The sequence below is a fragment of the Diceros bicornis genome, chromosome X, assembly GCF_020826845.1.
Source record: "Diceros bicornis minor isolate mBicDic1 chromosome X, mDicBic1.mat.cur, whole genome shotgun sequence".
Lineage (NCBI taxonomy): Eukaryota > Metazoa > Chordata > Mammalia > Perissodactyla > Rhinocerotidae > Diceros > Diceros bicornis.
The window spans coordinates 61510105-61527430 of NC_080781.1; the positions used below are offsets into that span (position 1 = coordinate 61510105).

At 38.8% G+C, this 17326-nt stretch overlaps 1 protein-coding gene across 3 annotated transcripts in view; it reads right to left on the bottom strand.

Moving 5' to 3' along the window:
• Positions 1-17326, bottom strand: part of OPHN1 (oligophrenin 1) — a 578007-nt gene that overhangs the window by 82985 nt on the left and 477696 nt on the right. For all 3 annotated transcript variants that reach the window (XM_058536058.1, XM_058536059.1, XM_058536057.1), the window contains 2 exons: positions 11431-11578; positions 3515-3838 (listed from right to left, as the gene is read on the bottom strand). In XM_058536058.1, the coding sequence (XP_058392041.1) occupies positions 3515-3838; positions 11431-11578 (472 nt within the window). The remainder of the gene's footprint in view (positions 1-3514; positions 3839-11430; positions 11579-17326) is intronic.

Genomic DNA, 17326 nt, shown 5'->3' on the forward strand with positions numbered 1-17326 from the left:
ATGATTAGATGCAATTGAAGAAGAGAAAGTATCCATTTCCATGTCTGGAACAGAAAATGGTCCTTGACAAAATTATATCAGCAAACAATATTTATTTTATTGTAAAGTTCACTGTCAGGAAACAAAGCAATTTAACCTGTACCTTGCTTTTGCTGTTTTTAATTGCTAAGAAAAAATGTGGAGAATATCAAGTGTACTCAAATGTTGGATCAATGTAAGGGGTGAAGATGCGGGACAGGACAATGGTATAGTTGGATTATTAAAGCAACGAGGTTGCTGTGCATTGACCCTCAGGATGGCAGGCAAAGCTCTGATCAACAGAGCTGAAGTGGAATGACAACTGCAAGGTGCAGAGTGGGTCAGTGGAGGTAACAGCTCCCTCCCTGTGACACTGTCATTCAGGCTGCTGGCCAGCACCTGGGACTAACAACTATCAGTTTATAGCTCAGGGTCAGAGCTGTTTGTAGTTTTTGCTCAATTGATATCTGTGCTAATGCCTGGAATCTATCACTGGAGTGGCAGCCAAAATGAGGAGGAAGGGAGGGAATAAGAGGTAAGGAGGTGGGAATGGGCAAGGCTCAAAGAGGCAACTACAGCAGAGTTTTGGCTAATTCTTCACCAAGGCTAGGACTACTATCTTAGTTTTGCATTCTGTAGCCAAGGCTGGAGGCATGGGGCTTTGAAAGAAGCTGCATCACACTAGCCTGTTGCTAACTGATTTAAGGCAAAAAGCAAAGCCAGGTAATGCTGTGGTGCAGATTTAGATTGTCTGGCTGATACTGGACAGTCAGATCAGTACTTAACTGAAATCATTCAATCAGGGCATCTGCAGCCAGCAGCCTGGGGCAAGACTGTGGAGGAAGGGGAAGAGGGGAATGCCGCTGGGATTTAACTTTGCAGCAGAAGATGGTGAAGGTAGAACTGATAGCAAGGACTAAGTACTATGTGTGCTGAGCTGATAGGATCTGGCAGATGTCTACATAGAAGTCTGGCTTTACTTGGCTACTTCCCAGAAGAGGCAAATCTTAGGGAGGGGAAGGGCAGGGGGAGGAAATTAACATATGTTAAATATTTTATTTGTTATTCCTTTTAACCCTAGCAATAATTCTGTGAGGTGAGCTGTTTCTCCCATTTACAGATATGGAAACCAAGGTGCAAAGAGGTTAAATAACTTAACTGTAACCATACAGATGCATCAGTGGGTCAAGCCAGAGAATTCACAGAGTCAGTTACTTAGTGGAAATCTTATTAGACCCCCATAGAATAGCTTTTACTGAATTGTGCTATGAGACAATGCCATCAGCCCGAAAGCAGAAGAGTTGTGCTTTACTTGAACAACTGGCTTGTTGTTACTTTAAAAACTTGGAATTATATAATTGTTGAGTTCTTTCTCTTTTCGTTTTCTCTAGAAAGTTTGGAGCCAAATCTGTGACACTGCTCCAGCAAGTGTGTAAGGCTTCACAGGAAACATTTTGTGTACTAACTCCATTCTTTACATCTCCCTACTATCCTACCATTTTTCCCCCTCTTGGCCTTATTTTTTCTTACCTGTATTCTAGAATCTAAGGCAGAAGTCAGCAAACTTTTTCTGTAAAGTATGATAGTCAATATTTTAGGCTTTGCAAGCCATAAGGTCTCTGTTGCCACTACTCAATTCTGCTGTTGTAGTGTGAAAGCAGCTCTAGACAATATGTAAATGAAAGAGCATGTTTCTGTTTATGAACATGGAAATTTAAATTACATATAATTTTCACATCATGACACATTATTTTTCCTTTGTTTTTTCTCTATCTTTTTTTTTTGGTCCTTGTTAAATTTTATTTTTTTAATTTTTTGTTTATTGCAGTAACATTGGTTTATAACATTGTATAAATTTCAGGTGTACATCATTATATTTCTATTTCTGCATAGATTACATCATGTTCACCACCCACATACTAATTACAACCCATCACCACACACATGTGCCAAATTATCACTTTCGCCCTCCTCCCTCCCCCCTTCCCTTCTGGTAACCACCAATCCAATCTCTGTCTCTATGTGTTTGTTTATTGTTGTTATTATCTACTACTTAATGAAGGAAATCATATGGTATTTGACCTTCTCCCTCTGACTCTACCTTTTAAGGCCATAGTTTGCTAAGCCCTGATATAAGCTTCAAGAGGGCAGGCACCTTGCATGTCTTATTCACTCTTATGTCTTCAACACCTAGAATGGGGCCAGGCACACAGTAAGTACTCAATAAATACTTGTTGAATAGATTATTCTTACTATTTTTAAGTTCTTACATTTTTCCTGTATTGTGAAATGCCTTAAATCCTTTTTGGAACAGGAAAGGATATAAAACATAAGGCACATTTTTAGAAGTTCATTTAACTAGAAATTAAAAAAGCCAGGATTTGGATCTAAGCTTTTGTGATATCAAAGTCCATATTCTTTCCATTATACCATACTATCTTCATAGAATTATATCCCCCCCGGGGCCGGCCCTGTGGCTTAGTGGTTAAGTGCGCACACTCTGCTACTGGCAGCCCGGGTTCATATCCTGGGCACGCACTGACACACCGCTTGTCCGGCCATGCCGAGGCAGTGCCCCACATACAGCAACTAGAAGGATGTGCAACTATGACATACAACTATCTACTGGGGCTTTGGGGAGAAAAAGGGAAAAAGAAAAGGAGGAGGATTGGCAATAGACGTTAAAAAAATAAAGAATTATATCCCCCCAACCAAATCCTCTCCGGATTAGCCCCAACCTCCCAACATGAGTCTCCACATGTAGTAGCCAATTAAATTTGTAGAGGTTAGTCACATCTTGAATTTGTAATTTAAAAGTCCAGAGTTTTACAGAAGTTGTGCCTCTTTGTCCCTATTTCTACTAAACTAAAATGTGAGAATCAGAAAACAACAGTTCACAGATTCAAAGCTTCTTATAGGAAGGTAAAGTGATAGTTCTGTCTTATTGGAAAGAACACAGGCTTTGGTGCCTGCCAGACTTGGTAAGATTTAGATCCTAGCTGTCAGTTACTTTTAGCTGTGATCATTTGGCAAGTCACTTGCCTCTAGGAGCCTCAGTTTTGTAGTAGAAAAAAACAATAATAATATATTCTTCATAGTAAGGTGGTGAGGATCAGAAATAGTATGTCAGTACCTAGTACAGTGCCAGGCACATAGCAGATAATAAATGGCAACAGTATCAATAATAGTATTAATAAATAATATCATTATTATTAATTTATTCCACAAATAATAAGTGCCTAGTATGTGACAGTTAGGCATTATTCTGAGCACTTGGGATATAGAGGTAAATAAAACAGGCCAAAAATCCCTGCTTTCATGGAGTTTACATTCTAGTGATCATTGTGAATGGTTTTTATGTTCTTGCCCACCATTCCAATATTAGGGGTAGTATGCTGGAACAGATTTCTACTTAAATATACCAACCTCAGAAAGATCTCAAGGTGCAAAGTAGTTGGGTTCAGTTCTGGGTCCCATGGGATTCCCAAGTACTTACCCTCCTTGTGGTGAACCACGGGCCGAGGAGCTGGTCTCTTTATGTGGAAAGAGGGAGCTTTGGTGGGCCCAAAGCCTGGCACAGGTCCATTGGTGGCCTTTGGTGTGGCCTTGGTCCCTCCATCTTGCAGCCTAGGCACCAACTTCCCGATGTCCACCTCAGGGCATGACTCCAACTTGCCATCTGAAACAGGCCTGCTTGGGGATTTCCTCCCAGGATCAGCTTCCCCACTCCTCTGAATAGGCAGCTTTGGGTATTGTGGTGGCTTGGGGGGTTCTATACTGCTTGTGATGGTACCATTGGGTGTTTGATGTTGGATTTCAGCTAGGAAAAGTTGGTGCAAAGAAAGAAGATTAATGACAACATTCATCACCTTTTCATTTTTATACATGCATACATAATATTGAAAAATTATACACATTTTCAAAGGAGTTATTATTATGGAAAAAATCAACAATATCCCACAAAATCAGTCTTTACCTACTCCAATTCATATGGAGTCACAGGTCCCATCAAATAGGGAATTCAGTTCAAGATCTGAGTATGATTTTCATGACCACAATTCAGTAAAACCACAATACATCAAGATGCTTTATTCAAAGGATTATGTAATTCAAAAGGGACTTAAGGGTCTCCAATCAATTGTATATTCTATTCTTTTAAAATAAAAACATCAGTTAATCCTTAACTATTTCTATTTCTCTCAAAAGTAATTTGTAAAGATCTCTCAAATTTCAAGTTAATAAACTTAACAGAATGTAACTTCTTTCTCCACCCTCATAAAGAAATCTCCAACTAACCACTTTATGTTCTTCCTCTAGCTTTTGTGGTCTACAATTTCCTGTGACAATAGTACATGCTTTTCAGTTGTTCTGAGTCTTACTTAAAGCTTTGAGACTCTAATGAGAGCCAGGGATACTCTCCCTAGAAAAATTAACCTACACAAATACATGCAAAGGTTTGAAAACTAATTTTAAGAGATTCATGAAGCCCCCTGAAACTGTCAATGAACCCCTGATCGAGAACTACTGCTATAAGGAAAATGTCACCTTCCTCGTTAATAGAAAACCTAGATCAGAGTGTAGGTTAAGAACAGAGGTTCTGGTTGGCTAAATGAGACAGGAGAGACATGTCAACCCATTGTAATACATGGATCTTATTTGAATCCTGATTTTAAAAAAATGAAACAATAGGAGAATTTAAACACTGATTAGATAGTGATATTAAGGAATTACTGGTTTATTTTGTTTTCTGTTCTTTTAGGTATGATGATGGTATGTCAATTTTGGTTAAAAAAAAGTCCTTATCTTTTAGAGATACATACTGAAACATTTATGGATGAAATGGCATGATGTCTGGGTTTGGGGAGTGGGTAGGGGCACAGATGAAACAAGATGGGGTGTGTGGTGGTAAATGTTGAACCTGAGTGATAGGTTCATGGGGAGTATGCTATACTTATTTTTTTCAACTTCTGTTTATGTTTGAAACTCTCCATAATAAAATGTTAAAAGAAATGCAGACTTTGTGGCCAGGTCTGAATCTTAGCTCTGCTTCTTACCAACTGTGGGACCTTGGGCAAGTTCATAATCTCTCTGTCCATCAAATTTTCTCCTCAGCAAAATGGGTATAATAATAGTACCTACCTCATGAGGTTGTGGTGAGGATTACATGAGATGGTATACTTATTTCAGTGCCTGGTACATAATAAACACTCATTAATTGTTAGTTACTATTTATACTATTATGCTCCAACTGGACAATGAGGCAAGAGTTTCCATGTGGGAAGGAAGGGTTAAGTCTTGCTGCAAAGACTTTTTCTCCCAGAGAGTTTTCTTCTTGGGAACCTATCACCAATCACTGCTGCCACCACCACAGGGGTCAGGGCCAAGAGGAATTCCTCTATAGTTCCCCAACTCTGGTCCCAGGGTAGATATATGGCCCTGCTTTTTTTTTTAACCCTAGCACAATTGCCATCAGACTAGAGCAGTCAAACAAAAAAATTACCAAAGGCTTATAAATAATAGGAGGGACATAAGCACAGGAGTGCCATGTAACTAGATCACATGCTTCCAGGACATGCCTTATGGCAAAGGCCACCTTTAAACCTCCAGCACTCAGGAGTAACCTCAACCACATTTACCCTCTCAAAACAATGAAATTAACAGTGACATTAATTCCTTCTCTCACATGCTTTAGGCCCAATATCTCAGTTACATGTTTCTATCTGAATACTTTCTTCTTATGGAGGAGAAACCATAGGAATTCTATCCCTGCTCTCCTTTACAGGAGACAACAGGGGCTGGCTTTTCCCTAGAGGCAATAACAGTATTATCATCATCATATCAATATAATATAATAGGTCCAATCTCATAAAGATAATCCACATACACAGTCTCAGAAAGGCCACTACCTTCTACATGGGAAAGGATCTTTTCCTGGCTTGGAGAACTAGGGGATGGAGTGATAGCAGCAATGGGGACTTTGGAACTAGGCCCTTCTGCCAGTGAAACCATTTTCAGGTTCTTGGATATGCTGAATAATAATGACAAAATAGTAATGATAATAATAATAACAGTGATAATAATGATAATGATAACAGATACTATTATTTGAGCGCTTGCTCCGTGCCCAGTCCTGTTCTGAGTGTTTTACCTGGATTATCTCAGGTAATCTTCAAAACTACTCTAAAAAGTAGTAAACTCTTATTAGTCCCATTTTACAGATAAGGACTTTAAGGCACTGAGAGGTTCAGTGTCACAAAACTAATGTGGCAGATCGAATTTTAAAAGCTTGAAGTCTGTTTGCAGAGTCTATACTCTTTCTGAAGAGAGAGTTCATTGCTCCTATCAGGTAATAAGAGTTCAGTATCATCGCCTTTCTCCAACCAGCCATCCATTTCCACAGGAAAACACACAGACCAGCTTCAGAAACTGCAGAGAACTAGGAGGGAATTAGTATCATACAAGGAGGACTCATAAATAGGCAAGTGGTCAACTGGGGGCCTCTCTTTTATGTGTGGGTAAGTCATAGGGAGGAGCTTTGAGAGTTTGCACACTAGTCCAGCAGGAGAAATAGATCAATTATTATAATAAAAGTAGAATCATGCAAATAAGTGCTATAAGGAGGACAATGCTAATTCTGTCTAGAAGGGCTGGAGAAGATCCTGTAAAAGAGGTAACATTTGAGCTGGGTGGAAAAAAGTGAAAAGGGAATTTCAGACAGACAGCAACTTGGAGAAGTGAAAGATCGTGGTTTGTATAAGAAAATGTAAAATAAAAACAAAACTTTAGTGTGACTTGAGCATAGGAACGAATTTTAGATGAAAAGTGTGGGGAGTTGGAGATGAGGTTGTTAAGGTGGATTGGGGCTATATCATGAAGACATGAATGCCATGTTCAGGAATATGAACTTTATCACTGGGCTGCAGAGGACTATAACTTCTTTTGGCAGGGAAGTGGCATTATCACATGTATTTTTAGAATATCCTTTTAGGTTCATTATGAAAAGTAGACTGGACCAGAGAGGCTGGAGGTAAAGAGACAAGATAGCGGACTTCTGATGAGAAAGATCTAAAGTGGAGCAGTAGCAGCAAAGAGAAACAGATTCAAGAGATGTTAAGGGGGTGGAATGGACAGGGTTAGTTATGGGAGTATGAAGGAGTCCATGATGATGGTGGAGGACTCACTGAAATACTATATACAAGGGGAATAACAAATTTGGGGTAAGATAATGAAATGTTACTGGTAAAGAATGGTGATGAATAGAAGGATTTGTTCCTTCTCAAAACAGTGGTCAGACAGGTTATAGGAACTACATATTATAGTAGACAAATGAGCTCTGGAAAAAGATGGATGCAAATTGCTGCTCTTTCATTCAGTAGCTGTGTGAATTGGGCAAACTATTCATCCTCTTTAAGCCTCCAGTGCCTTCCGTATATAAGAGATCTCAATATACCCACCTTATGTGGGAAGTGAAGAGGATTAAATGAGTACAGATTCACAGCCACTTAGGATGGCTAGAATTAAAAAGATAAGATATGGGAACAACCTAAGTGTCTGTTGACAGATAAATGGATGAAGAAAATGTGATGTATGTATATATGCAAATATTATTCAGACTCATATAAGGATATCCTGTCATTTGCAACAATATGGATGAACCTGGAAGACATTGTGCTAAGTGAAATAAGCCAGACATGAAAAGAAAAAAACTGTAAACTGCATTTACATGTTGAATCTAAAAAAGTCGAATACATAGAAGCAGAGTAGAACAGTGGTTACCAGGGGTGAGGAGGAGAGGGAAATGGGGAGATGTCGCTCAAATGATACAAAGTTGCAGTTATGTAGGATGAATAAGTCTAGAGATCTAATGTACAATATGATGACTATAGTTAATAACACTGTAATGAATACTGGAAATCTTCTAAGACAGTAGATTTCAGGTGCTCTCATCCAAAAAAAAAAAGTAGTAACTTGTGAGGAGATGACGTTAATTAGCTTGACTGTAGTAATCATTTCACTATGTAATATGTGTATAAAATCATCATGTTCTACACCTTAAAAATATATAATTTTTACTTAAAAAACTCCAAAATGAAGTGTCAAGTGTTGGAAAAGATATGGAGAAATTGGAACTCTCATCCATTATTGGTAGGAAAGTGAAGTGGCGCAGCTGCTTTAGAAAATAGCCTCAAAATAGTTCCTCAAAAGTTTAAACATAAAGTGAACATATGACCCAGCAATTCCACTGCTAGGTATATACCCAAGATCATTGAAAATATACATCACACAAAAATCTGTCAACAAATGTTCATAGCAGCATTATAGCCCAAAAGTGGAAACAACCAGTGTCTGTCAACTGATGAATGGATAAACAAAATGTTGTATATTTATATACCACAATATTACTTATCCATAAAAAGGAATGAAGTATTGATATATGCTACATCATGGATGAACCTTGAAATCATGCTAAGAAGCCAGCCACAAAAAGACAACATATTGTATTATTCTATTTATATGAATAATGTCCAGAATAGGCAAATCCATAGATACAGAAAGTAAATTAGTGAATGCTAGGGATTGCGGGGAGGGGGGTATTGGGAGGTACAGGGATTTTGGGGTGATGAAGATGTTCTAGAATTAGATGGTTGCACAAGCTTGTGAATATATTGAAAACTACTGACATACACTTCAAAAGGGTGAATTTTATGGCATATGAATTATATCTCAGAGTAAAAAAAAGTCAAAGAAAATAAATGTCTAGACTGGGTGATCCCATTGGTGATCTGGCACAAAGCCCTCATCACACAGAGGGGCAATCCAAGACCCAGAATGGGGAAATGACTAGCCCAAGTCACTCAATAAGCTAGTGGCCAAGATGAAATTATACCTTGGGTCTACTAACACCCAGTTCATTTATTACATACATTTATGGAGGATTTACAATATGCTGTGTGCTGTGCCGGTACTAGGAATACAGAGTGAAAAAATAATTTCTGCTGGCATAGAGATTATATTCTCTGGTATGTATTTGGGGAGATTGTGAATAAACAAATAAATGAATTTAGCTAATAAAAATGATATTATGGAACAACAGAGTAGGCATTCAATATTCCCTTCCACTTTCTCCTTCACAGAGGAGGTGATGTCATAATTTATCTCTTTTTAGATTGTGCATCCATTAAGAAATTACTGTAGCTACAGTTATTTTTAATACTTTGTATTTTAACTTTTATACTAGAGTTAAAAGTGAATTACAAACCACTGTAACAGTATTAGAATATTCTGAATTGGACTACATTCTTATCTTTACCAATGAGTTTTATACTTTCTTGTGTTTTCATGTTGTTAGTGTCCATTTGTTTCAACTTGAAGAACCTCTTTTATCATTTCTTATAAACCAGTTTCAGGGGTGATGAACTCCTTTAGCTTTTGTTTGTCTGGAAAAGTTTTATTTCTCCCTCATTTCTGAAGGACTGCTTTGTCCAGTATAGTATTCTTGGTTGGCAGTTTTTTCCTTTCAGTACTTTGAATATATTATCCCACTCTCTCCTGGCCTGCAAGGTTTCTGCTGAGAAATCTGTTCATAGTTTTATGGGGGTTTCCTTGTATGTGATGACTCACTTTTCTCTTGCTGCTTTTGAAATTCTCTGTTTGTCTTGGAATTTTGAGAATTTTAGTATAATGTGTCTTGGTGAAAATCTCTATTTTTAATCTATTTGGGTTTCTTTGGGCTTCATGCATCTAGATGTTCACTTCCCTCTTCAGATTTAGGAAGTGTTCTGTCATTATTTCTTTAAATAGGCTTTCTGCTCCTTTCTCCTTCTCTACTCCTTCTGGGACTCCAATAATGTGTATATTGATTCAGTAGGTAATGTCCCATAAGTCTCAGATTGTCTATACTCTTTTTAAATTTTTTTTCTTTTCATTCCTCTGACTGGATAGTTTCAAGCGACTTGTCTTTGAGCTTACTAATTCTTTCTTTTGCTTGGTTGAGTCTGAAGTTGAAACTCTCTACTGATTTTTTCAGTGCAGTCATCATGTTCTTCAGCTCCAGAATTTCTATTCGGTTCTTTATGGTTTCTATCACTTTATTGAACTCCTCATGTATTGTTTTCCTGATTTTGTTTAGTTGTCTATCTATGCTCTCTTGTAGCTCACTGAGCATCTTTAAGACAATTATTTGGAATTCCTTGTCAGACAGTTTATAGGTCTCCATTTCATTAGGGTTGGTTCCTGGTGCTTGATTTTGTTCCTTTGGTGGTGTCTTGTTTCCCTTATTATTCTTGATCCTTGTGGCCTATTTAAATAATTAGGCACATCTTCCAGTCTTTACAGACTGGCTTTGGCAAGGAAAGCCCTTTACCGGTCAACACAACCAGAGATTCTTGGCAGGCCAGCAGGTGGGATCCACAGGTGGGCTTGCTGCTGGCGTCCTTGGAGAGGCTGGTCTGGTGCCTGAGTTAGTGGGTGGGCAAGCCTGCAGCCTGGATCTGCAAGAATGAGCTTGGAGCCTGGGGCCACATGGCTGGCTTGGCACTGGGACAGACATGGAGGTTGGGTCCACAGAGGGCTGGCCTGGAGGCTGGGTCAGTGATTACATCTTGGAGACTAGGGCTTCAGGGGCCAGCCTGCAGTCTGGGGCCATGGGGCCAGTCTGGTGCTGTGGTAGGCTTGGATTCTGAGTCTACAGGGGAAGGCCTAGAGCCTGGGTAAATGAGGGGATGAGTTGGTGCTGAGGTTCATTGGGGTAGGCCTGGTACTGGGCTTCAAGGTGAAGTTGGGTGCTCACTTCACTCTCCTTCCCCCATGGGAAGGGTATCTCTCTCTGCATTGTGCTGTGTGAGCTTAGATGAAGGGTGACATGGATAATATGAAAATGTCCTTCCTACCATCTGCAGTGCACTTTTTCGTATTTCTGTGCTCCACTCAGGTGCTGTAATCTCTCAGCTGGATTCCATAGCTCTTGGGAAGGGATTTTCATGCATGGATGGTTGTTCAAATTGATGTTACTATAAGGGGACAGGCACTGGAAACTCCTATTCAGCCATTTTGCTGATGTCACTCCTCCATGTTAGCTGCATTTGAATTTAAAATCTCAGAACATTCATAAAACACATTGCTCACCCATGTCAGTGTATTGAAGTACAGATCTAAGAACATTTTGGATCCTCCACTGGCCTCCTAAGGGATCATGGTAGCTAGATTTATAGGTTCATCCTTGTCCTATCCACTGCCAAAAGACTAATTTGCTCTCTAGGCACAAATTTTACAAACCTTGCTTTGCCTGGCCCAGGAGCCAGGAAACATCTACCTTTACATTGAGAAAAATAGTTACGTCTCCACTTCTGCCCTTTAATATCCTCTTTGCGTCTCATAACCATTTAGAAGCTAAGGGTGAACCTCAGTACTGACCTTCACTTTCATCCAGGGGAGAAGTATAGAACACTGTCCTTTCCCGCAGCAAGCGCTTTGAAATCGTGATTGGTTTGTGCCTTCTTGCTGTCACTCGAGGTGGAGGCACTGGGGGTGCAGCACTTTCCTCAGGTGGACCTGAATAGATCTGTAGAGGGGGAATATTTCCAGGAAACAGTAAGAAAGATCAAGTTTTTGTCTCCCTAATGCTAACTACCGGTTGATGCTCACCAGCATTACATCTAGAGTCTGCCATAGCAATTTTAATATGACTCAAGGAATTGGGGGGATTTTCTTAATCACTCTAGCTACCAGCAAGTGTTTAGAGATCTTCTACCACGTTCAAGGCACAGGACCTGACACTTCCCAGTATGGAGGAAATAATGCAGACAAAAACTGCAACATCAGCCCTGGATTTTCCACTTACAGTCTGGGAAACCTTAGACAGGTCACCTCCCGTGTCTGAGCCTTAGCTTCCTCATCTGTAACATGGGGAGAGAATCACCTACTTTACAGGGTGTGGTGAGAATCAAGTGAAAAGTGTACTCAAGGTACATTGTATGGGTAGGGGTGGGGTGTGGAAAGTGGCTAAAAACATCCATATGAATTCAGTGTTTCTGAAAGGATACCAAAGAAATTGGTTACACTGTTTGCCTCAAGACAGGAATAATGAGTGGCTGAGGAAAGGATGGAGGAAAAGTTATTTTTCATTCCTATATCATTTTCATATTTTAAAATTTCATACCACGTATGCATTACTTATTCAAAAAAGAAAGGGTAAAAACGAAATGCCTTGGAAGATGTAAAAAGTGCTGGATGAATGAGAGAGGACCTGTGATTATAATTTCTATATAGAGTCTCATATGTACTTTAGGGTCTTCCTGTCTATGGGGAGATTGACCTTTTGGGCCAGAGTGCACACACTTTGGGAGGACACACATATGCGGTGAGGGAGGAAGGGGACCAGGGAGGAAGGGGACCAACGTCCAGAGCAATAATGAAATCAACCCCAATGATTAGTGCAAAGAGAAATGTCAGAGCCCCAAATTCTATCAGGCAAGAGTCAACATAGGCTGCAAAGTCACAAGCTTACATGATTCAGAACACAAGGAAAGCCTGTGTAAAAGCTCGAAAATGATAGAGAAAAACGAAAGAACAATCACAAATCAGTACATGTCTCAACGTCTCATGGAGTAGCGAAGAAAGAATATGACATAATAGCAAGCAGATGAGCTTTGAGACCATATGATTTTAGGTCATATTTCTGGTTCTACCACCACTAGTAATAATATTCTAAATAGCTAATATTTTGTGAGCATCTGCTTAGGCACTGTAGTAGTTGTTACAAATAGTCCTTGCTATTCATCAAACACACCAGGGCCTTTGAACCGAGTGTTTTTTTTCTACCTGGGTGCTCATCCTCCAGATATCCATAGAGCTTGCTCTCTCAATTCCAGTAGGATTGTGATCAAACATACTCCTCTCAGTGAGTCTTTAATTCACTGAGGTGAATGTATCTAAAATTTTGACATGCCTCTCTCTACCCAATGCTTCCTATCCCCCTTCCCTGTTTAAGTTTTTTTCTCCTTAGCATTTCTTACCACTCTCTAACATAGTATATTGTACTTATTTTTTTTGTTGTCTGTCTCCTCACTCAATTGTAAGCTATATGGAAGTATATCATCATGTTCACTGCTATATCTCCAGCAACTAGAAGACTGACTGGAATCCCTGGGCCAAAAGACAAACACATTTAAAATTTTGATATAAAAGGCCAAATTGTCCTCTGAAAAGACCATAATGGGTACTTCCATTTCCAGCCAAGATAGGACAAAAGGGACTAGATTTACATTGCCAGCCTGAAACAATTTAAAAACTAGGAAAAATATATGTAACAATGGTTTTCAAGGCATTGGAAATCTGGCAATGAAGAACAGTGATCCATGAGAGATAGGAAAAACAAAGGGAGTGAGCCTCATGATTGTCCCAGTTTACAGCCTGGAGAGAATGTGCAGGCCATAATGCAGGGAGGGGAACCCAGAGTGAGCCCAGCAGTCTCCCTAAGTTGAAGACGTTGAGGTGGAAGTATGGGGAGGGCAAGGAAGTTAGAGTTTTCAGGGAATAGGTCCAGAGAGGAGATAGCTGCACAGAGAGCTCTGGAGATCTGCAGCTCTTTAAGACTTTAGCTGAGTAGTGATCAGTACATATGTGTGAGGTAAGAACCACATGATAGAATTGGAGGGAACAACTACCTAAGATCACACAGTGCCTGAAAGACTTCCTGTTCTCACCAGCCACAGTGGAAAATCAAATAACTCATAGGACACTGGGTAGAGTACACAGACAAGTTTTGACTCATTAGTGAAAAAAAATTAAACCTAGACTAAACACTATTCTTTTTCTGCCTAAAAAAACCTAAAAGAAATACTCGAAAGCATCAAGCTGTTTTCAAGTAACTTAACTGCATCCCAGAAAAAACCTCAAGAATATTATTTATAGGAATACAAAAATGGCCAACATCCAAGAAGGTAAAATTAACAGTCTTGCATCCAATAAAAAATTACCAGAAATAACTTACACATAGCTCTTTCCAATTTTGATGTTTTTAATTTCTTTTTCTTGCCTAATTGCTCTGGCTAGCATTCCAATACTATGTTGAACAGGAATGGTGAGAGGGAGCATCCTTATATTGTTATTGAGGTTTTTTTTTTTTGAGGAAGATTGGCCTTGAGCTAACATCTGTTGCCAATGTTCCTCTTTTTCTTCTTTTTTCTCCCCAAAGCCCCCAATACATAGTTGTATATCTTAGTTGTAGGTCCTTCTAGCTCTTCTATGTTGGACGCCACCTCAAAATGGCTTGATGAGTGGTGAGCAGGTCTGCGCCCAGGATCCAAATTGGCGAACCCCAGGCTGCCAAAGTGGGACATGCAAACTTAACCACTGCACCACCAGGCTGGCCCCTTGTTCCTGATTTTTTTTTCTTTTTAGTGAGGGAGATTAGCCCTGAGCTAACATCTGTTGCCAATCCTCCTCTTTTTGCTGAGGAAGATTGGCCCTGGCCTAACATCTGTGCCCATCTTCCTCTATTTCATATGTGGGATGCCTGCCAAAGCATGGCTTGATAAGTGGTGCATAGGTCTGCACCTGGGATCCAAACCCACGAACCCCGGGCCGCCGAAGCAGAGCGTGTGAACTTAACCACTATGCCACCAGGCCGGCCCCACCTTTGCTCCTGATTTTAATGGGAAAGCTGTCCACCTTTGACCATTGAGTATGATGCTAGCTGTGGGCTTGTCATATGTCGCTTTTTTTATGTTAAGGTATGTTCCTTCTACACCCAATTTGTTGAGAGTTTTTATCATGAAAGGATGTTCAATTTTGGTAAATGCATTTTCTGCATCTATTGAGACAATCATATGATTTTTATTTTTCATATTATTAATGTGCTATATCACACATTGATTTGCATATGTTGAACCATCCTTGTTGAATCCCAACAAAGATGTTGTTGCATCGCAGGGGTAAATCCCACTTGATCATGGTGTATGATCCTTTTAATGTGCTGTTGAATTTGGAATGCTAGTATTTTTTGAGAATTTTTGCATCTATATTCATCAGGTATACTTTATAGTTCTTGTGTTTTTTTTTTTTTTTTGGATAGTCCTTATCTGGCTTTGGTATCTGGGTAATGTTGGCCTTATAAATGAGTTTGGGGCATTCCCTCCTTTTCAATTTTTCTGAAGTTTAAGAAGGATTGGCATTAATTCTTTTAATGTTTGGTAGAATTCACCAATGAAATATCTGGTCCTGGGCTTTTCCTTGTTGGGAGATTTTTGATTACTGATTCAATCTTTTCGCTTGTTATTAGTCTGCTCAGATTCTCTATTTCTTCATGATTCAGTCTTGGTAGGTTGTATATTTCTAAGAATTTACCCAGTTTTTCTAGGCTATCCAATTTGTTGGCATACAATTAATCATAGTAGTTTCTTATTATCCTTTGTATTTCTGTGGTATCTCCTCTTTCATTTCCAATTTTATACAGTTGAGTCTTCTCTTTATTTCTTAGTCTAGCTAAAGGTTTGCCAGTTTTATCTTTTTAAAAACCAGCTCTTAGTTTCATTGACCTTTTCTACCTTTTTCTGGTCTTTATTTCATTTATTTCTTCTCTGATCTTTGTTATTTCCTTCCTCCTGCAAACTTTGGGCTTAGTTTGTTCTTCTTTTTGTAGTTGCTTGAGGTGTAAAGTTATGTTGTTTATTTGTGACCTTTCTTTTTTCTTAATGTAGGTGTTTATCACTATAAAACTCCCTCTTAGAACTGCTTTCCTGCATCCCTTAAATATTGTTACATTGTTTTTCCACTGTCATTTGTTTCAAGATGCTTTTTGACTTCCCTTTTGATTTCTTCCTTGACCCTTTGTTTGTTCAGGATTGTGTTGTTTAATTACCACGTATTTGTGAATCTTCCAGTTTTCTTCTTGTTATTGATTTCTAGTTTCATACTATTGTGGTCAGAAAAGATACTTAGTATGATTTCAATCTTCTTACATCTGCTAAGGCTTGTTTTGTGACCTAACATATTATCTATCCTTGAGAATGTTTCATGTGCACTTGAGAAGAATGTGTATTGTGCTGCTGTTGGGTGGAATGTACCATATATATTTGTTAGGTTCCTTTGTTCTAAGGTATAGTTAAAGTCCAATGTTTGTTTATTGATTTTCTGTCTGGATGATCTATGCACTGTTGAAAGTTGGGTATTGAAGTCCCCTACTATTATTTTATTGTTTATTTCTCCCTTCAGATCTGTTAATATTTGCTTAATATATTTAGATGCTCCAATGTTGGGTACCTATACATTTACAATTGTTATATCCTCTTGATGAATAGACCACTTTGTCATTACATAATGACATTCTTTGTCTCTTGTTACAGTCTTTGGCTTAAAGTTTACTTTGTCTGATATAAGTATAGCTATCCCTGCTTTCTTTTGGTTTCCATTTTCATGGAATAACTTTTTCCATCCCTCCACTTTGATTCTATGTATATCATTGAAGTTGAAGTGAGTCTCTTTTAGGCAGCATATTGTTGACTCTTATTTTTAATCCATTCAGCTACTGTATGCCTTTTGATTGAAGAATTTAATCCAGTTACATTTAAAGTAATTATTGATAGGTAAGGGTTTACTAATTCTATCTTAGTAATTGTTTCTGGATGTTTTGTAATTCCCTTGTTCCTTTCCTCCTCTCTTGCCATCTTTCTTCTTGTGAATTGATGTTTTCTGTAATGGTATGTTTTGATTACCTTCTCTTTACCTTTTGTGTATCTACTGTAGGATATTGCTTTGTGCTTACCATGAGGCTTACATAAACAAAAATATAGGTTTAAGAGTCTATTTAAAGCTGATAATTTATATTCAATCACATACAAAATCTCTACTATTTTACACCTCCCCGCATATTTTATGTTTTTTTTTTTTTTGTGAAGAAGATCACACCTGAGCTAACATCCATGCTAATCCTCCTCTTTTTGCTGAGGAAGACCGGCTCTGAACTAACATCTATTGCCAATCCTCCTCCTTTTTTTTTTTCCCCAAAGCCCCAGTAGATAGTTGTATGTCATAGTTGCAGATCCTTCTAGTTGCTGTATTTGGGACACAGCCTCAGCATGGCCAGAAAAGCAGTGCATCGGTGCGCGCCCGGGATCCAAACCCGGGCCGCCAGTAGTGCAGGGTGCGCACTTAACCGCTAAGCCATGGGGCCGGCCCCACATTTTATGTTTTTGATGTCACAATTTGCCTCTTTTTATATTGTGTATCCATTAACAAATTATTGTAGCTAAAGGTATCTTTAATGCTTTTATTCTTTTACCTTTATATTAGAGTTATATGATTAACACAC